Raw genomic sequence first — 21,219 nt, forward strand, 5'->3', positions numbered from 1 at the left:
TCTCGACTTCAGGTCCACGGATCCCCAAACGTGTTAAAACCTAGCATAGCCCAAATCCAACGCGTTCGTGAGCGGCACGCTATCCAGTCGGCTCCCGACATGCTAAATTCTTTCCTTGACCTACTAAGTCAATCGGATCTATGCTTGTATGTTAGTTGCGTCTTTTCAAAAAATAGAAAAGGCTCACATTTATTTTTAAAGATCCGAACTTTTGTCTCAGAGGGGAACTTGGCTTTTTTCAGGAATGCTGACTTATAACGTGAGTCACACGTGTCTTTCTTCCTTCTGTTCAAAGCAACACACACAGACTTCCAGCTGACAGATTCTTGTTCACAGGTAGCTGCTGAGGAGTTATTTGGGGTATATGTACTTTGGAATTCAACGTGCCAAAATCTTAAAGACCAATGAGAAGAGATTTTTTAATAGAAGTTTTTTGTTTTTTTTTAACTGGAGGGTCAGGGGTGGGATCGCAGACCCACTCGATAAGCTTCAGGTGATCTAGCAGTTTCTAGATACTCAATCCACTTTTCCTTTTTAGTTCCAGATACTTCGAGCTTAGTAAAAGCCAAGAGAACATTCCACGTGTGTGGTAGTCATTCTCCACCATGCATTTGCTGCTTTAGTATAACGTCCTAGGTTGTATCTGCCTTTGTCTCTAATTTTACTCATTTTACTCGTAAGAATTCCAGAACTTTTATTTTTTAAATTTTTTTAAACATTTATTTATTTTTGAGAGACAGAAACAGCATGAGTGGGAGAGAGGCAGAGAGAGAGGGAGACACAGAATCCAAAGCAGGCTCCAGGCTCCGAGCTGTCAGCACAGAGCCCGACGCAGGGCTCAAACTCACGAACCGTGAGATCATGACCTAAGCTGAAGTCGGACACTTAACCAACTGTACCACCCGGGCGCCCCAAGAATTCCAGAACACTTTTAAATATAAAGATGACTAGTGACAGAATAACATTCTCATTAAGGAAATTTTTTCTTCCGCTGCTTTACCTTTAAGGCAGTGTCATGTTCTCGTTAAAGAAATGCCTTTCGGGGAGAGTATGATTAATCAAACCTTCCTTTATTGTGATCAGAAGAAAAAGAAAAAGGAAGAAAGAAGGAAACATACACAAAAGTGAAAACTAAGTTGCCATGTAACTTTATTTCCTTCTCATTCCTAGCATTCAAGGGGTTAACCAGAGGTCTTAATAAATTTCCAGTCTAATTGGGAAGGGGGGAGGATGTGGAAACCATTTCAGGAACGAGATGAAAATTGCCAGCCTCCACGTGCCTGAGGCAAAAAGACGAGAAATGAAATCTCTCGTGGGCTTGGTTAGTGAGGGGGAAGAAATCTACATCTCGCACTTCAGGTTCATGTTAAATAATGATCTCCAGAACGGTGGGACTCGGGAAAAGGGGTCTGCCCGTGTCTCTTAGACGGGGCCCACCAGGCAGTTCCTGGACAGTATCTGTCCTTCATTCAGCTCACCCCAGACCCGGCTCCAGACTCTGACCACTCAGCGTGGTTTGCGTAGACAAACAGCGGAGTCCCTACTGACATGTTTGGGAAAAGCTTCTTTCCTCCCGATAGAAGTGCGTTTCATTATATAGTGTGTCCACTGAAAGCGTTCTGGGCTAAACAGTTTCTACTTTAGAAGTGGTAAGGAAATCCACTAGATCCGGCATAGGTTTCTCTCACCACGAAGATGCCCCCTGAATGGAGACCTTGACACGTACAGAACATCTTCTAATTAAATGCTTCTTAAAAATTCTTTAGGCCCACATTTATAGAAATACTTTCTGCATGCGCTTTTTCAAAACTTACCCTAGAATGCTGTATTAACCAATAATGCTTTCGAAATTGTCCTCCGGGAGGAATGGCTTCATATGCATTTGAATGAAGGGACCTAGAGAAGCAAGAAAAAAATGGAGGTGCTTTAAGGTCACTAAAGAGCGGTGCATTCATTGGTCAGTTTAACTGGAAATAAACTTGACTTCATTTGGGGACTCATTTGCCTTCACGGCGGAGTAATCCTCTGTTCCTTTGTTATTACCATTTTTATAAGTCCTACTTCTTTTTTTTTTTTTTTTAACGTTTATTCATTTTTCAGACAGAGAGAGACAGAGCATGAACAGGGGAGGAGCAGAGAGAGAGGGAGACACAGAATCTGAAACAGGCTCCAGGCTCTGAGCTGTCAGCACAGAGCCTGATGCGGGGCTCGAACTCACGGACCGTGAGATCATGACCTGAGCCGAAGTCGGACGCTCAACCGACCAAGCCACCCAGGCGCCCCTGTTATTACCATTTTTAAAGAACTACCTTCTCTGCAAAAATGTGTGCTAAAAAGCCTTCGAGTGTTGTTTGTATGCTTAATCATTTTTAACAATTTTTGGATGATCTCTTTATATTGCTTTCGTTGTACATACAAGTATAAATTGGAAACTAGCTAACAGACGTTTATGTTTCAGATATTTTTGTTTAATTTTGTTAAAAATTATTTTTGCCCTTCCTTCCTACCTTTCAAGAACAGATGACCTGTACAGAATTAGTACCATTTATTCATTGCAAAAAAAAAAAAAAAGTAGAAAAATGTGCTTCTTTGAAACATAGATTTATGATGACATTTTTCTAAGCAAGCACAAAGCAGTCACATCAAAAAGTTTAAATCTTACCTAACTAACACTTTTTGGTTAAGAAATAAACAATGATGTTTCATAGGAAGTCCCCACAAAAGCTTTTAATATTCCCTTTCATCATGTGTATGGTATACTCTTCATAAAAATGTGATTATTACTAGAACATAATCGTATAATCTTAATGTAATCTGAAAATATGTAACTATTACAATGCAGATCTTAGGATTTGTATAAAACAGAAAATGTAATTATGTAATTAGAGAATAGAATAATCACTTCTATGGCTGCTTTTTTTTAGCTATTTTTTATTTCATGCTACTGTGTGGTATTTTAAAGCTTTGGTGGAGTGTGATAATTCCATGACCCCACAACAAAGCAGAGTAATGATAATGTTAGCCCGCTGTTTCATATATAATTCTGTTTTCCAAATCTGCAGATAGCAGGGTTAATATGCGAGGATTTGCCTTCTTATCTGAGTGCCTGGAGCACACTCTAAGACCAACATTTGGCAATTTATTATTTAATTGATCGATGTAGATTTCTCAGCAATTCCTCGCAGAGAACGACACTGCTGACTCTGATTCTTGAGCAGATTCCCATGTCCAGGACAGGTGGCAGATCGGACAATCAAAATTCATCTCAAACTTCTGCGGTCCCTCTCCAATAATTTCTGCTGCGGTCCCTCTCTAATAATTTCTGCTACAATTGTGAGCCAACTTCTCTGCAGTCTCTGTGGAACCACAGATAAGAAAACACTGCGAAGTTGATTCTGGGTTCCCCTTTTTCTTTCTTTTCCCCTCCCCACTCAAAACCCGAGTTCACTCCAGCCGCGTGCTGACCTAGGTCAGCACCAGATCAGGTCAATTTCTCACAATTCCAGGTGGCATTTATATGTAAGTGTTGACGGTGCTGAAAAGCCCCCTTGTCCACGTCTCTCATTTTGTAGGAGAGAAAACTGAAGCTGGGTCCGTGTAAGTGTCTAAGTGGCTAGTAGCAGGAGGAGGCTGAAGCCCCCTTCCTTCCCGGTGTGCCTCTACCAGTGAGAGATGAGTTGGGTCCTCCTGCATCAACCATATGGGGGGGGGGGGGGGAGAGGAGTTGTTGGTTGCACGAACAACCCGGTCATTCATTCAATCATGCCATCAACAACGTCAAAACTTCTGCTGTTGGGAGGGAGTGAACAGTTACCCAGCCATCATCCTTGCCCGCCCCTTTACCCACCATGGTCCACATTTAACATCATGTGGGCCCGCCCACTGCTCTCTACCAGCTCAAAAGGGGTCATTTTATCAAACTGACCTACAGTTCACCCCCAACCCTGTTTCCTATGTCTAACAGTTCAAGAACGGGTTAAATCGACTCATCTACTTATTTTTAGACGTAAATGTTGCACGGGGAGGGGGAAGAAAAACATACCTTCCTATTTCATAATTCCCCAAGTGAGAGAGGAAAGGTAAATTATAAACACAAAGAATAAAATAAACTGTTCCGCTCTGGGAGGAGAGTTCATCGCGAAATGATGTGGGAAACAAGGAAAAAGGCTTCTGTGCGTTCATTCCTACATTCATTCGTTTCTTTTTTTACCCAACTTAGAAAAATTGTGTTTTGTTTCTAGCTCATCATGGCGGGATGGTTTTAAATGCATGGGCTAAAATTTAACCTAAAGTAAAGCAGACGTAGAAGTTATAAGCTGTTTTTATAGACTCCTGTCATCCACCAGAAAAGTTTACTCCTGTAACCGTCCGCACTTGGGGGACTCAGAATCATGGGAAAGCACATAAATTCGCTTCCCTGTTCAGTAGATTTTTGAGGTGCTTCTTGATACTTGGGTACTTTCCCATAGCGCTGGGATAAGGGATGTCATTCAAAGAGGAGACCAGCTTCATGCACCCAGAGTGGTTTCTCAGCCTGTCCCAGGAAACCACCTTCTGTCCACGGCTAATGGAGCCAAAGAAACCGTGGAGAAAATCCACATCCTCTCTAGTCTCCACCCATCAGCCTCTTGACCTGTGCACTCACCCCACCAGAGTGAGGGGTGGAAACCAGGTACGTTTGCCCTAAAGAGATACCTGGGACCTTCAGAGATTCCCAGCAGCCTCTGAGGAATCAAAACAGTGAGGTAGGGCCAGTCGTTTCGGTAATAGACCTGGTCCCATATCTTCCCCTTTGTTATTTTTTCTGAGCACTGGGAGAGAGGCGGATCCACTCCCTAACTTGGACCAGGAGCTGCCTCACCGATTTGAACTCTTACTGTATTTTAACCAGAAGATTGTTACCAAATTGACATCTTGAGTGATTTGGGAGGAAAACATGCTATATTTCAAAATAAACCTGTTTGTAAGAATTGCTATTTGAGAATGAGTATCATTTAGCTACTTTACAATTCTATTTTAAATTCACAACCTATTAAAAACAGAACTTCTTAGGGCACCTGGGTGGCTTAGTCGGTTAAGCGTCCAACTCTTGATTTCAGCTCTGGTCATGATCTCACGGTCTTGAAATCGAGCCCTGAAAAATAGAACTTCTTTTTCTAATCCCCATTGCTTACATGAAATTCATAGAAAATGAATCTTGTAAAAGAGGGAAACAAGGGATGCTTTGGTAATATCCTTTCAGAGCTCTTAGGAACCCCAGCGCTGTTGTATAGGCTGAGCCATCAGTGGCTGCTAAACATTACGTGGAAACGAAAACTGCATGAGGTTGGCTTGTGGCTCGTCCGTGGCTGTGAAGACGTGCCTCAAGGCATTGACAGCGGTTGGTAGGCTTTTGCAGTTCAGTTGCTGGCTCTGTATGGGTGTGCGTGCTCGCGTGTGCGTGTGTGTGTATCTTTCTGCCTGTTAGTCTATCGGGTGATACTGTAATAAAAATTCTGAACTTTGCTTCAGGAAAGCTCAGAGGGAGAACATGAGTCAGGAAAGATGCGTCACTTAAGGGCCTTCCCTGACGGCAAAGTTAAAAACAGGGCCTGCTAGAGCGCCGGCAGAATAGTAGCAAAATTGCTGTGCAGACAGAGTTGTGTCTTGAGCGGTCACTCTGGAGGCGCACTGTCCAAAACAGTAACCACTAGCCACAGGTGACCCTTAAGGACTTGAAAGGTGACTACAGTGAATTGAGACTTGCTATACACACAGGACTTTGAAGGACTGGCTGCAAAAAAACAAAGAATGTAAACTCTATCAATACTTTTTATATTGATGACATGTTGAAATGAAAATGTCTGAGATACAGTGAGTGAAATAAAATCTATCATCAAAGCACTTTCACCCATTTCTCTTTGCTCGTTTAATGCGGCCACTAGAAAGTTTTAAATCGTGTCTATGGCTAACATTACATTTCCGTTGGGCGGTGTTGTTCCAGAATGAGGAAGAATGCCCACGTAGTTTAAATGAACCTCGTCAGGGTCTAGGAAAGAAATTTTGACGGGGGACAGTATAATGATATGAACCATCTCGCAGTGTAGTTGAGCTGGCTGGTTCCAGCTGGGCGCTCCCGAGGCAAACTGCTTGGGTAGAAAGTGGGCGAATTACTAAATCTCAGTTTCTGCAGCGGTAAAGTGAAGGGAAGAAATACGAACCACTTGTTACCAGAGGGTTAAGGGGAAGAGTACGTGTAAAGCACTTGGTGTACGGTGTGCTAGAGGGTGCACTGATAAAAGGTAACTTCTGTTGCCGTAGTGAGCTGCCATCACAAAATCATAGACTGAGCGGCTTCAACAATGGAAATTTACTTCTCACGCTTCTGGGGCTGGAAGTCCAAGATCGGGGTGCCTGTCATGGCCATGTTCTGGTGAGAGCTGTCCCCTGGCTTGCAGATGGCTGACTTCTCACTGTGTGCTCACATGGCAGGGGGAGAGAGAGAAGTAGAGAGAAAGCTCTCTGATCCCTTCTCCGAAGAGCGCTAATCCCGTGATGAAAACCCCGCCCACATGACTTCATTTAAACCTAACTGCCACCCACAGGCTGTGCCTCTTAATAGCATCACACTGGGGGTTAGGGCTTCATCATATGAATTTGGTGGGGCGGTGGGGTGGGCGGGGCACAAACATTCAGTCCATCACAGTAGTTTAAAAAACCCAATCAGAAATAGCTCTGATGTCAATTTGCATTTGGCAATGTTGTTTGAGAAAACCTTTCAGACACTGCAGTCTAGCGTGTGCTGGGCACAGCTCTCTGGATACTGAGCAGGTGCTCTCGCCTTCCCTGAGTGTGGTCCTTGAAAAGGCAGCAGCACTGAGAACTTGTTGGAAATGCAGGATCTCAGGCGCCCCCCAAACCTGTTGAATCAGAATCTGCACTTAACCAGATCCCCAGGGGCTTCAGAAACATATTCAGTTTCTGCAGTACTGTCTAGGGATTCACAAAGGAGGAGGACAGCCTCACCAGCAAGGTGTTCAAAACCTAGAGGCGATGTGTTTACATGGCGGTGAGGGCGAATCAGGAGACAATAAGACAATTACACAGGTGACATTAAGGGGGCCCATTGAAAGATATCCTTGCTCCCCAGTGATCCAGAACCAACTGTGAGGCAAAGTAGCCAAGCAGACAGGGATTAAGATATCAGCTTTACATAAGAGACTCCTAAATATGGAGAACAAACAGAGGGTTACTGGAGGGGGATGTGCGAGGGGGGATGGGCTAAATGGGGGAGGGGCACGAAGGAATCTACTCCTGAAATCATTGTTGCACTATACGCTAATTTGGATGTAAATTTAAAAAATAAAATTAAAGGGGAGCCTGGGTGGCTCAGTCGGTTGAGCGTCCGACTTCGGCTCAGGTCACGATCTCACGGTCTGTGAGTTCGAGCCCCGCGTCGGGCTCTGGGCTGATGGCTCAGAGCCTGAAGCCTGCTTCTGATTCTGTGTCTCCCTCTCTCTCTGCCCCTCCCCCGTTCATGCTCTGTCTCTCTCTGTCTCAAAACTAAATAAAACGTTAAAAAATTTTTAAAAAAAGAAATCATTTAAAAAAATAATAAAATTAAAAATAAATAAATTAAGTAATTAATTAATTTTTAAAAAGGAAAAAAATATCAGCTTTATCACCAAGGACTGTGAGAGAATATAGCTCAGGACATGGCTTCTTGCCATTGAACCCCATAAATAGACACTTACTCATTAGCACACAGGCAGTGTTATCCCAAACAAAGGGGAAGGGAAAGGCACGCTCAGAGTACTAATTTTCTATTGCTGCCACACTACCAAATTACCACACCTACTTATTAGCTCAGAGTTCTGTAGGTCAGAAGTCCAGTTGGGCTCAACCACGTTCCCAGCTTAGGGACTCACGAGGCCAAAAACCAACCAGTGTTGGACCGGCCGACTCTCATCTGGAGGCTTTAGGGGAAAATATTCTTAGAAGCTTCTGCAGGTTGCTGGCAGAATGCGGTTCCTTAAGGACTGCGAGATGGGGTCCTGCTTCCATGCTGGCCTTCAGCCAGGGGTCACCTACAGAGACTGCTCTCCGTTCCTGCACATGGCTCCCTCCATCATCCAGCCGACGATGCAGGCACATCGGATCCCTCTCTCTACCTCTTTTCCGCCCCAGCCTGAGAAAACTCTGCTTTCAAAGATCTCATGTGATTAGATCAGGCCTCCAGAATAATTGCCCTTTTGGTTGACTCGAAGCCAACGGATTGGTCACATCAGTCACATCAGAAAAATTCGCTTTGCCACGTCACATGGCCAGAGCATGACATTTCCTCATATTCGCTGTCCTCCAGATTCGGGTGGGAAGTCTTGAGGGTCCGTTTTAGGGTTCTGCCTCCTGTGCTTGGTTTCTATTCCCAGAGCTACTAACCAAGCAATTCAGTCTTTTATGGTGGAGGATGAATGAGGTTGGGGCAAGAGGCCAAGAGTTTTACAACGAAGAATGTCACTCCACATAGAAACCAGAAGCCAGGGAAGAGTTGGTCCCATTACTTGGCTCTTACGCACCCCACCCTCGATACACTCAAATAGCTATAACATAATGTAAAATATAGTCCAAGGGTCACCCAGAGGACACGGAGACCATGAGGAAGAGTATATTTGGCCCTTGAATGAAAATTTCACCCGAGGCACAGGGATCTGAGACCACTCCAAGATGGGAATGAAGGGTAGTCCTTAATCCTGCAGGAGAGCGCAGAAGAGCTCACTCTGAAGCTGGGCTGCGTAGGGCATGTGTTCTGTGCCCAGGTCTGCAGAGCAGTGGTATGGGAGATTAATCTGGAAGTACTACATGAAATGAAAGAAGCCCCTTTGTGGGAGACCTTTGCAGGAGATCTGGTGAGAAGTCATGAGAACTTGAACCGGAATGATGGCAATAGGGATAGAAAAAGGAGGGTAAATTACAACGAAGAAACCAAAAAGAGGACTTGGCAGCAGACTGGATGAGGTCAAAGGCAAATCCGTGGATCCCACTCTGGAGACCGGAGGGTGAAAAGAGCGAGAAGAGCTGGGTTGGCGCGGGAGCTGATGAGTCTGATCGTCAGTAAAATGCACACGATAGATGTTAATTTTCTCTCATGTCTTCAACACACCCGCGCGCACGCACACATCTCAACCTTGGGCTTTCCCTTTCCCTGCCACCCCCCTTTTCCCCTCCCTCCTCCAACAGGCACCTACCTCCCCCCTCCCTCTATGCACTCACTGCCCCATCCTCTGCTCCACTGAATGTCTTCTAGCAAAAGTTACCACGGATCCTCTAGGGACAAATCCAATGTCATCGTTTCAGTCCTCATCCTCATTGGCCCCTCCTTGACCTTGGCCTTTGAGACTCCTGCCTTTCCTCTCAAAACTCCCATCTTCTTTTGTTTCAAACACCCTATTCTCCTCTTTCTCTACCTGGCTCAATCCCCTTGGTCGGTCCAGGTCCATCTTTTTCTCATCAACCCCTTAGATGTTGACAATCTCAGATTCTGTCAGCGCTCCCTTCTCTCTCCGGACACTGTCTCGGCAAGATGTGAAACCACCACAGATGTGTGACGACTCTGCACTCGTTACTTGTACCCTAGACCTCTGCCCTCAACTGCTGTTTTCTCCACCAGCACCTACAGCTCTGTTCTGTACATCCAAAGCCAGATCCTCGGGTCGACCTCCAAACCCTTCCTCTTCTGGTCTTCCCTCCCGCTAGTAATGGCACCTGGGCCGGAAGCAGGAGAGACTCCTCTCCTCCCCTCTGCGGCCATCTCTTCCATCTCCATTGTCCCCACCTTAATGCAGATGTTCACAATTCCTTGTCCCACAACTGCAGTAGCTCCCTCCGTTCCTCATCTCTACCCCCTCCTACTCACCCATCCACCTCTGACAGATTTACTTCCCTCAAACAGGTGTTAATCACGATGTTCCCCAGACTTCAAGGCTCTGATAGACCCCAGTGGCCTCAGGTTGAAATGCAAATTTCTGCAGGTTTATAAGCCGCCTACGACCTGTGTTCATGTCTGCCAGCATTGTGTCCTCTGTGAGCGCCCTCATCCCAAACCTACTCTCCAATGACACCAGAAGTGACGTGCGGGTCTGTTTCAGAAATTCACATCTTTCTCATGCTGATCCTTCTGCCAGGAGCGCCTTCTCCCCTGTCCCCTCCCACCTTCCTGAAACCTTCCTCCAGCCCTGCCAACCATCTGGTAAAAATCTACCCAACCTCCAAGAGCCAACCCAAGTACCACCCCCGCCGGGTGGTATGCCCCCTCTTTTTCCTGTGTCTCCTCCCGCCATCTTCCTGGAGCCATGACACTCCATGACACTCAGCAACAGCCATGAGGCTCTGTCGCTCTCCTCTATTTGTCCTTTGTTATCAACCAGCCCAGCACCCTGCCTGGCACATAGAAAGCTTTACAGATACCCTGCAGGGAGGAAATCAAATACTTCATACCTGGGAAAGTCCTCAAAATGCCATTTTGAATGAGTGGAGGCTGGAGGGCTAGAAAGCCATTTAACATTTATTAAGAATTGAAAAGCTAAAGGGACCTTGACCTGCTCCTCAAAGTCTACAGATGGCCAGAAATAACCTCGGGCTGTGACTCCTAAGTATTCGAGATTTGCAATGTAAAGAATTTCGGGGATAGTTTCTAATGGAGACAATGAGACAGGAGAGGGTAAATTGAAAGATGAGCTCAGAGTTTAGCTTTTCAGAGCTCTCCAAAAGATACCCATAAAAATACGTAGTTGTGATCAAAAAGAAACATAGCTCAGACCCATAGGTGGACATGCGTCTGTGTTGTGTGTGTGTGTGTGTGTGTGTGTGTGTACATAGAGTGGAGTGACTTTGTCAGGTTTCCTAAACTCTCCAAGTGTGAGGGTCCCCGTCTGTAAAATGAGGTTGGTAATGGCATCCTGGCGAGGATTAAATGAAGCGAGGAATATACAAGCATTTTGGTCATTACCTGGCACTTAGTAGTTTCAAGGAGATGGAGGAGAGAGAGAGAGAGAGAGAGAGAGAGAGAGAGAGAGAGAGAGAGACAGAGAGAGAGAGCTGGTAGATAAGTTGGCCAAATTGAGCTCTTGCTGCCACTAACCCCCAAGACCTATCCTCTCTTGCGGTTTAGGTTCTAGCACATTTCACAACCCTCTGGGCAAATGACTGCCAACCTCCACAGGGGCTACCTCCCCTGCAGACGACCCACCCTCTCTGGGCTTAAGGCTAAATGGCATGAGCACTGTGTCCTCAAGGCTACTGACACAGGACAAACTAAGGACGGTTCCCAACAGATGACATGCACACTTTCCAAAATTCACTCACTCTTGCCTTTGTTTTTAGGTTAAAAAAAGATCTTGGGTTTTCTCCCAGAATCCCGGAAATATTAGCTGTGTAACTGGAACACTTGTTTTTCTATTTTGCTTCTTCTATTCCCCAGCCTCTGACCTGGGGGAGCTTCTCAGGGTCTCAGGAGAGAATTTCCAGGGTGGTAGGGTTTGCTGGGTCTCTTCCGTATAAATTCAGCTGTCTGGTCAGTATTACTGTTGTGGATGCCCCCTCCCCCATGCCTATTAAAAGTAAACTTACAAACTTCAGGGTACATTTGATATTTCTTAATTTATCATTCATAAGCGCAAATGATTTTTTTCCCTGCTCTATTTATAAAAAAAAAAACTCTTTACAGAGTCATTTTATATACATGCAAACCACAATCTCTCAGTGATTTGTTTTTTGAGGATGCTCCCTGGAAACTATACCTATTCAATTGCTTTAATCTTTCATTACATATAATCAGTCATATACATAAGACTAAGGAGCTGTAAATCTCGTTCTCCTGCCTATTTAAACAGCGTCTGGAAATCTGAAATAATTACCTCCTTTCTTAGTTTTAAAGTGTTTTTAAGATATATTACATTAATATTGTGGAGTAAGGTTGAAAGTCGGTCTGCGACATTGCAAATGCTCAAATCCGAAGGCTCTGAAAAATGGTGTCTCCTCCGTGTTAAGCATTCAGTGCCGAGCATTTTCAATATACAAGGCTGTTCCAGCAATGTCAAAAGCAGAACATTACTGTAGATGTTCAAAGAAAAGAAGCTTCAGATGACTTTGCTTAATGGGTTTACCTATAACTGGACACACAGCAGCAATGTAGTGACACATATTTGGATGTGATCGTATGACAGATATTTTCAATAAAAATTGCTATCATCTGTTATGTCAAGAATGAGAGGTTTCAGGATAAATAATCTGCAAGAGAAATCAGGATAAATTAGTAAAGGGAAGGAGAGTAGAGCAAGCAAGGAGGAAATATTTCCAACCTGTCCCATTGGAAGTAAATTATGATAATGTTTATCAGTTTGTTTCTTTCAGAGGAGGTATTCAAAATTGTTTATCTTCATTGCTTTAAAGAAAACTCGTATTTTTACCTCTTGCATTTCACCTCTGCTGTAATACCAATTTGCAAGTGTTTTGGTATGAAGTAAGGGTTTGGTCTTGATTTCACCTTGAATTCTGATTCACGTCTACTTCCTCCAAATGTATTTCTAATGTTCATAAATAAATCACATTGGCCTCACATACCGAGGTTTAAAAAGGTGATTCTGTGAGAGAGCAAGATTCACTACTAGCTATCAATGGAAAACATTGGTTGAAGTCACATGAGATTATGTGCATATGTAACAGTTCATTTTTTACTTGCTGGTTTACTGTTTCAAGCTACTTTTGTGCCCAAATTGGACAATATGCTATAAAATTCCCCAGTGCTAAAAAGAGTGAGGGGCAATCAGCGAACAACAACAACAAAAAAAAAGAGGGGGGGGGTGGAAATTTAGTTTTAATGCTTGTAATTATTGCAATTAGAATGAAATGTATCAACTCTCAGTGAATTTAGTGTTTGCTGTCAGTACATTTACCCAATTGTTTTTATTTTCCCACTTTCTGTTCTTTCAGAATGTGTACACGGAATGAACCCATCTAGAGATGTTCACGGTATGTTGGATTCCAAATTCTATTTTTTTATAAAATATGCACATTCATATGATTTTTTTATCTATGCATCTCTACAACGTGTGACATAAATTAGCCAAATAATTAAGGCTTTTTTTTTTTTTTTTTTTGCTGATTCACAAATACTTAAAAGCTGCTCTTCATATTGTAAATATCAAACCCTATAAAACATTCCAATGAAACTATAATGACACCCTCGGTTCTACAGCGTAGTTTACCACAGGTGCATTCTGCTTTTATTAAACGACTCTGCATGACTCTGAAAAAAAAAAAAAATAGAGCTTGTTATAACCTAGTTTATTGCCTTTGTTACAGCAGTGGCAATGCAAAATTTTTACGAGGGTAAAATGTTTACTAAGCATCCTAAATTACAAAAAAAAATTAACTTAAAAACTTTCTGCTTGCTACCTGTGAGCTGCACAATGATGATGCTGGAGTGAACAGATCACACATCAACCATGCATCCTATGGAAACATTCCTATGAGGGAAGGATATAGTGGCAGAAGGAAAGACTCCTGTCCCCAAAGGAACTGGATTTCAAAAGTATAATAATCTCAGAGCCACTCCAGAAGGGGGGAAATGTTTAATCACATTGTAATGTCGAAAACTGGATTGTGTGTATGGCAGGTTATTCACCTGCACGGATATTAACATGTTACTCTTCATAAAAATGTTCTCCATCCCTATGACATTATACCAACCGCACCAGTTTGCTCCAGAACCACTAGCAAAATACGCGCCCTGGTTTTAATTCACTGAAGTGGTCACTGAAATAGAAAGGTTTTTTTCTACAAATACACTTTTAGAAATGTAATTTTAAAAAGATGTTACCCACAGAGGGGAATGTTGATTGAAGAGAATGGTTGAGCCTCTAATCCTACCTACAGGCATATTTTATTTTTGAGAGGGTTTTAAAACAGCAAAAATGTAAGATATTTAGATATTTTCTGAGACCACTTACAGTTATATACTGACCTAACGCTGAAGAAAAACGTCAATGAGCCATTGTTTTTTCCCCAATGAAATTGTTATTTTTATTCCAACTAACCAAATACTACTTTTAAAAATCCCTCTGAAAACGTACATTTCATTCCTGTTAGGGACATTATTGGAATTTCCCCCACGCAGCAAATTTGGAAAAATCTGTCCTACAGCATCCACCCAACACGTCGCTTCGTTGTATTTTTTATTTTGTATTATGACAAGAGTTAAATTTTAGTATTATTCCAGGAGTGAATGCGGTAATGTCTCCTTTCCTTTCTTAGAGAGGCAGAGGAAGGGAAATTCTATACTGCCGCTAAAATGAGCGCTTTGGGTGGGAAGGAATTCTTCATTTCGCGTGCGATGTTAATGAACTTTATAAGCTCTGTAAAAAAGTCCTTCAGACTAAGGGATTCGAGGTACACCTTAGCTGAGCCTCATGCTGCCTGCTTTAGTTCCTCGATAAGGAAGGTGCAGTGCAGGGTTTTATTTCTCGTTTTCAAGTGTGCACCGCACAGCGCATTTATAGCCAGCGCGGGTCCCGGGAACCCGAAATGCCCGGCGGCCGGATTTAAAATAAATCAGCAAAAGCTTTTCTCGCTTTTATCATCCTCGTCGACGTTCAAGTTCGAGGCGCACTGGTTGAAACTCTTAGCCGAGCAGCGCCCAAGGTGCTGCCGTTGAAGGGCTCACCTTGGCGCATCTATCCCAGTACCTCTTTTCTAAGGAAGGGAACTTGACCCCGCCGGAGAGGCTGCCGCGGAGAGTCAGACCCGCAGCCCCCTCGCAGGGTTTAGGGTTTCAAACCGCCGGAGCCCCAGAGGAGCGTTCTTCTCTGACCTTTCCGCGCGGCGAAATTACCCCAATCCGCTACATCCCCCGAGTCAGAGCCCATTTTCGCCTCTGCCGCACTCCTGAGCCTCCCGCCCTGCGTCCGCGGGGGTCCCTAAGGATGCACTTGGCGGCTGTTCCCGGGAGCGCTCGGTGGGCACTTAGAGCGTTGTATTTGAGCGGCGGCAAAGGGGTTTCACTCGCCCCAACTCGCCTCTAGAGCCGGCGGCGGCGGAGCCGGGGCCGGCGGGGGGGGGGGGGGGCGGCAGACGGGGAGGCTTGGCAACCGCGCAATGTTTGGAACCGCCGGGCCAAGGTGGAGAGAGGACTTTTGGGGGTCTTTACGCCTGAAATGGGGCCTCTTCAAAATCATTTAGGGAAAACACAAAGGAGTTTGCTGACCCATTAAAACAAACTGCAGGTAGTTTGCTGGGAGTTCCCGGGCGTCCCGGGAGAGGAGCGAGGGGACGGCCCACCTGGGGAGAGGCTCGGAAAGGCAGGCGGGAGCCGGAGCCGCTGGCCGGGCGACGGCGCCCGGGGACGCCAGGAGCACCGGGATGGCGGGAAGGCCGACCGCGGTGTGCGCGCAAACGGGTTTCGGGAAGAGACCCTGATGCGGGCCTGTCGGGACAGCCGGGACCCCCACGACTCCCACCAGAGGGTTCCTGCACCGTCAGCTCGGCTGCCGGGATAGTAGGGGCGCAACGCGGCCGCTGGGGCTGGCTCCGGCGGCCGTTTCCAGTCGTTTCTCCCCAAACTGGAGTTCTGACGAGAGCGACCCAAAGGCCCAGAGGAGGGCCGGCGGAGTCCCGCGCCCTCGGGGGCGTTCCCGACGCCCCGGGCGGCAGAGAGGACGGCTGCTGCCCCCTGGCGTCCGCCCCGGGCCCGCGGCCCTCAGCGCCTCCCGCGGGGCCGGCCCCCGCCTCCTCGCCGCTCGGCGCAGCCCGTGCGGCCTCTCGGGTCCTGGGGCGAGGGAAGCCGCCTGGGCCCCCGGGAAGGGCCTCCGCGGCGGGCCCGCCCTGGCCGACGCCTCCGTTAGGCCCCAGCGGCAGAGCCCGAGGAGAGTCCCGCGCGGCGGCGGCGGTCCCCGGCACTGTAGCCGCGCGCCCGCAGCGGGGAAGGAGGCGGCTGGAGGGAGGGAGGGGCCCCGCGGGGGGGGGCCGAGGGGGAGGGCGGGTGAGGGACCCCAGCTCCCGGGAGTCGAAGTTGAGGGCTCCGTGTTGGGGGCGGGGTGGGCGCCCTCCCCCGCGGCGGGGGGTGAGTGCCGCGGGGTGCCAGGGAGCCCCGTGGCTGCGGGGCGGGGGAGGGGAGGGACGGGCCTCGGGCGCCGGGGTGGGGCGGGGCCCCCTCTAAGCTCCGCGAAAATGCCCGCGGCGCCGCGGGGACGGGCGCAAGGGAAGTTCCCGCCGGCGCGCAAAGCCGGGGTGGGTTCGGCACCCCGGGCCGCTCCGGCTCGCGGGGGCGGGGAAAGGAGCCAGCGCCGTTTCCGGGGAGCCGGAGGTGGGTGCGGGGCTAGGGCGACCTAGGCCCAGCGGTGGGCTTTCGTGCCGCCTGCGGGGGAGCCGACGCTCCGAGGACGGGGTGCCAGCCCAGCGGATGCCTTCAACTTTCTTTCCCGTCGCTTGTTCTTTGGGGTCTTTTCTGATCGGGACACTCCTTTGCTGGCCGCACCGCGCACTCAGACTGAGGCGCGCTGCGTAATTAAGCCGCAGCCCGGACGCGGTGAAAAACACCAATTAGAGAAAGCAAACCAAGAGAGAAAACTAAAAACACAAAACCATGTTGGGGAGACCGAGAATCGTCTGGCCTCGTTAAATGAATCAGCGTCACTTCGCTGCAGCTGCCCACCCGACCATGGGGCCCCGCGGAGCCGCTCTTCGGCCGGGCCCTCGGCCCTCCGGCCCCCCTCGCGGCCGAATCCCACCCACGCCGGGGAAGCAGAGGCTTGGCCCTGGGTGGCCGCTCAGGGCCCGGGGCCGCCCCGGGGCTCCGGTACCGATCCCGGGAGCCTCGCGGCGGCCGCTTCATCTCCAAGGCGCGGGGGGCGCCTCCCTCCAGCTGGTCTCTGTGCCCGGGCCGTTCCGGGCGCGGCGCGCGGCCCGAGCCCTCCCAGGGCCGGCCGGCCTCCTCTTTCTCCACCTCCCTGGTCTCCGGACCGCGGCCGCCTGTGGCGCCGCTGCGCACTGCCGCCCCGGGCCGGTGGCAGCGCGACGCTGCACGGGCGCAGAGACGCAGGGCCGCGGTCCGCACCAGGGCGGGGCCTCGGGCGTATGTGTGAGTGTGTGCGTGTGTGTGCGTGGCTGCGAGCGCGCGGGGTGCGCGGGGAGGCCGCGGCAGCCCGGGACTCTCCACCCAGGCTGCGTACAGTAGCGCGCGGCAGCGGCGGGGGCGCGCGGGCCAATTCCAGGAGCCCGCGGCCGCGAGCCGCGCCCTGGCTGATACCGGAAAGGCCTGTGATTGGCCGGCGGCCGCCCCTATGCAAACGAGCTGAGGGAATGGAATTCCTCGGGCCGGGCTTACAGTAAAAGCACGTTCATTTCCAGGCACTCTCATTCATAGAGCCAGCGGGCGCTAGGCGGGACGGGCGCCCCGCGGCCGGACCCAGCCAGGGCACCACGCTGCCCGGCCCTGCGCCGGCAGGCACCTCTTCCCGGGCCTCCTGGGGACGCCAGAAGAAAGTCAACCTTTGCTGCTTCTCCTTGACCTGCGTTGGAGCTACGATTTTTTTTTTTTTTTCTTTCTCTCTTACTTTTGAATGAACTGGTTTCTTGGCTGGATGTTTCAACTTCTTTCCTGCCTGTGAACTTTTCCCCGGTTGTTTCCTTTGACAACTGCAGGAGAAAGTGTGCTGGGCTTCGAGGCGAGCCGTGAAGTTGCATGTGCGTGGGAGTGTGCGTGGGAGTGTGACTGCGTGTGTAATTCGAACCACCGCGTCTGTTTCGATCTGCGCTGCGGAGCCTCCTCTCAAGGCCCGCTCCACCTGCTGCGGTTACGCGGTGATCGTAGGTATAGGCGCGTCCGGGCATTTAACCAGCCGGCGCTGAGGCGACGTTGGAGGAAGATCGTCTCGCTACTGCCCAAGTCGGGCTGACTCACCGAGTCGATGTAGACAGTGGCTGGCTTCGGGAAGAGTGCGTGTCTGCGTGCGTGTGACCCGGCTGCTGCTCAACTCCCACCAACCACAGGATCAGCCACAAACTTAACCAACATCCCCAAACCCGAGTTCTCAGATGTGGAGAGCTGTACCCTGACTGTCATCGACTTGGAACTTTTTCTTTCTTTTTTTTTTTTTTTAAGACTAGCTCTTTTTTGAAAAGCTGAATTCTCTGAACTGAGCATTTTGCCAGAAATTATTAAGAGAACATGACAAGTATTTCCAGCCCAGCCCTTCTTCAACTACTGAAGCTTATTTTCAAGGCTACTTAAAAAAAAAAAAAATCAGCAGCGAACATTAATGGATTTCTGTTGTGTTTAAATTCTCTACAGATTGAATTGTAAATATTTTATGAAGTAGACCATATGTATATATTTATATATACGTGCACATACATTAGTAGCATGACCTTTGGAAGTCGCAGCTCTTGCTTTTGAGGACCGAAGCCAGTTTTGCATGTGAGAGTGGCTCTGTATATGGAAGACACTCGTATATTTTGTGTCGTATTAGGACTTTAGACAAAACTCACCCGCAAAAGCAAACAAGTAAAAAAAAAAAAAAAAAACTGACAGGCGATTACCTACTGGAACTTCCAAATTATGTATTTGCTGGTCTTTTCGCTCTCCGTATAAATGTTTTAGAAAGCGTATGGGAATTTTGCCTCCGGGAACTTTCTTTAACAGCCAAAGACTGAAGTTAAACTCTCAAAGCAAGACTCAGAAGATAGTCTCCCTTGGCATTTGACTCTGGATTCTAGTCGCCCAATTTTTAAAGCACTAACCGGTCGGTTGCTAGGAGCCCTGCCGGGTCTGAGGCTGGCCGGCATAATAGAACTTTCCCCCTCCTGGACTGTTAGTAACTTGGTCTCCCGCCTCCCCCAGTCCCCCTCCCCCCCCGCAGCAATAAAGGCCCCTGAACTTGTATGTTGGTCTCCCTGGAGCTGCTCGCCGAAGATCCGCGCCCCTGTCGCCGTCTGGTAGGAGCTGTTTGCAGGGTCCTAACTCAATCGGCTTGTTGTGATGCGTATCCCCGTAGATGCCAGCACGAGCCGCCGCTTCACGCCGCCTTCCACCGCGCTGAGCCCGGGCAAGATGAGCGAGGCGCTGCCGCTGGGCGCCCCGGACGCCGGCGCCGCCCTGGCCGGCAAGCTGAGGAGCGGCGACCGCAGCATGGTGGAGGTGCTGGCCGACCACCCCGGCGAGCTGGTGCGCACCGACAGCCCCAACTTCCTCTGCTCCGTGTTGCCCACGCACTGGCGCTGCAACAAGACCCTGCCCATCGCTTTCAAGGTACTCGGCCCGGGCCGCGAGCGGGTGGCGGGGGGACAGGCGGAGGCCGGCCGAGGCCGGGGGCGATCCCGGAGGGCAGCGGCCAGGCGGGCGGGGCCGGGTTCTAGAAAGGGGCCGGCGCTGCCCCCCGCGGCCCCTGGTCCATCCTCCTGCTCTCGGGACACCGGGGATGCTGGGTTGCCCTGGCGATCCTCGGTGTGTGTGTGTGTGTGTGCTGGGGGACCCGCAGGGGCCGCCTCCAGGGTGGACTGAAAAAGATCTGGATGCCCCCCCAAGGACGTCCACTGAGGGCCGGTCGGGACCTCCCTGACAGAGGTCCTTAGCTTTGCTACAAAGTAGAAAAGCAGAAAAAGTTATAACCCAGCCCTGGCCAGCCCGTCTGCTCCCATGCTTCTCCCCCACCCCCAGCGCTGGCTTGACACCCAAGCCATTCTGCCTCGCTCCGATGGAGGCATCAGGAAGTAAAGATACTTTTATACTTTAGGGTCAGTGAAAATAAACTGACAAGGAAAACTGTCAGGGCTTCCTACCCCCACTCGCTCTTCAACAGTCCCATCGAAATTAGCATGTCCAAAGTCCGCGGAGGGCGTAGTTAAGTTTGCAAAAGTTTTCTGAAGACTTTTTGCAGCTTCTAGTCTGCGCCTGCCACAAGCCGCAAGTAGCGAATCCTGTTTCTTTTCCTGGAACCCTCCTGAACCTTATCTCCCGCTCACCTAGATTAAGCCCGGGGCCTCGAAAGGTGGCAAGGCTGTCTTCTCTGCGAGCCAGCCGGGGTCTAATCCGCTCGCATTTCTGTCTGGGGAGGGGGTGGCGTGGACCCCGCAAATTCTGCTGAACAGCCCGAGAGGTCTTCGTTCACTTCCACCCCTGATCTCGCCCTAGCTTTGAGCGGCCTTTTAAAAACCTTGCCCTTGAACGGGGATATTATCAACAACACCCGGCATTTTTAAACGCCACTGCCCCCCCCCCCCCCCCCCGCCCCAGCCCTGACCGCAAACAGTGGAAATTTAATTTTGGCGGTGGGGATTCTATTCTTCTGTCTTGGGTGGGTTTAAGAAGGGGCAACCAACATTTTAGTACAATCCGTAGTCATTTCCTGTTCATTTTGAGGACTAAGAAAGGCAGGTGGGGGGTGGGGAGGGAGCTGTAAAGATCAGATTGTACCCTTTCAGGGAGATTAATTTAATATAAGCTTTTTAAGAGTTCCAGGCCTCTACTGGACCTTGATCTAGTTACAATGGATAGTGTTCAGTTTTTTATACGGTACTGTCGGAGTTCTTTATTTTGAAGCTTTATACACCTTCTAAACTTAACATTATGATTTCTAAGACCAAACAAAATGTGTAATTGGCTCTGTCTATAGAATTGCCTCCGTTTTCTGAGAGCAGAAGTTTTGGAGGGGGAGGGAGTGAGGATGAGGTGGAAAAACCACTGGACTCTTTCCTTGCTGTCCTGCATCTCTGTAGATTTGGGCTGGGAGTCCATTTCAATTTTCAATCATTCTAATCTCTTTACAGAAACAAGCTCCTTTCACCACAGAACAGGACTGAGTCCCTTCTGTGACTGGGGACTTGACAGGGCTCGGCCCCGGGGCCACTTTTCAGATAAGAGCTGAGGGAGGAGACAGGCTGATAATCAGCCAAAGGGTCATTTGAACCCAATACCCCTGACCTACCAAGGGAGTGGGTTGTAAGAGCCCTGTGTCTTCCTTTGAGGTGAAATCAGAATCTCTTCTGGATGTCCCCTCCTCCACCAGGGAACCAACGCCCAAATATATCAAAACACTAAGCGATTAATAATCTTCAAGAGGTGAAGTGTTATAGTTTCTCAAGCTACTCTAAATATGTATATATATACACATATATATGTATATATATATAATATATGATATATATATATATGATATATAGGATATATATTTTTTTTTTCTTCTAAAAGCC

General features: G+C 48.5%; 1 protein-coding gene across 4 annotated transcripts in view; it reads left to right on the forward strand.

Moving 5' to 3' along the window:
- Positions 1-21,219, forward strand: part of RUNX1 (RUNX family transcription factor 1) — a 250,916-nt gene that overhangs the window by 140,381 nt on the left and 89,316 nt on the right. For 3 of the 4 annotated variants that reach the window (XM_019420276.2, XM_019420274.2, XM_019420273.2), the window contains exons 3-4: positions 12,967-13,005; positions 19,026-19,279. In XM_019420276.2, coding sequence (XP_019275821.1) covers positions 12,967-13,005; positions 19,026-19,279 — 293 coding nt within the window. The remainder of the gene's footprint in view (positions 1-12,966; positions 13,006-19,025; positions 19,280-21,219) is intronic. The other variant, XM_019420275.2, reaches the window with a different exon arrangement.

This window comes from Panthera pardus, unplaced genomic scaffold (genome assembly GCF_024362965.1).
Source record: "Panthera pardus isolate Hobbes unplaced genomic scaffold, ASM2436296v1 HiC_scaffold_16, whole genome shotgun sequence".
NCBI lineage: Eukaryota > Metazoa > Chordata > Mammalia > Carnivora > Felidae > Panthera > Panthera pardus.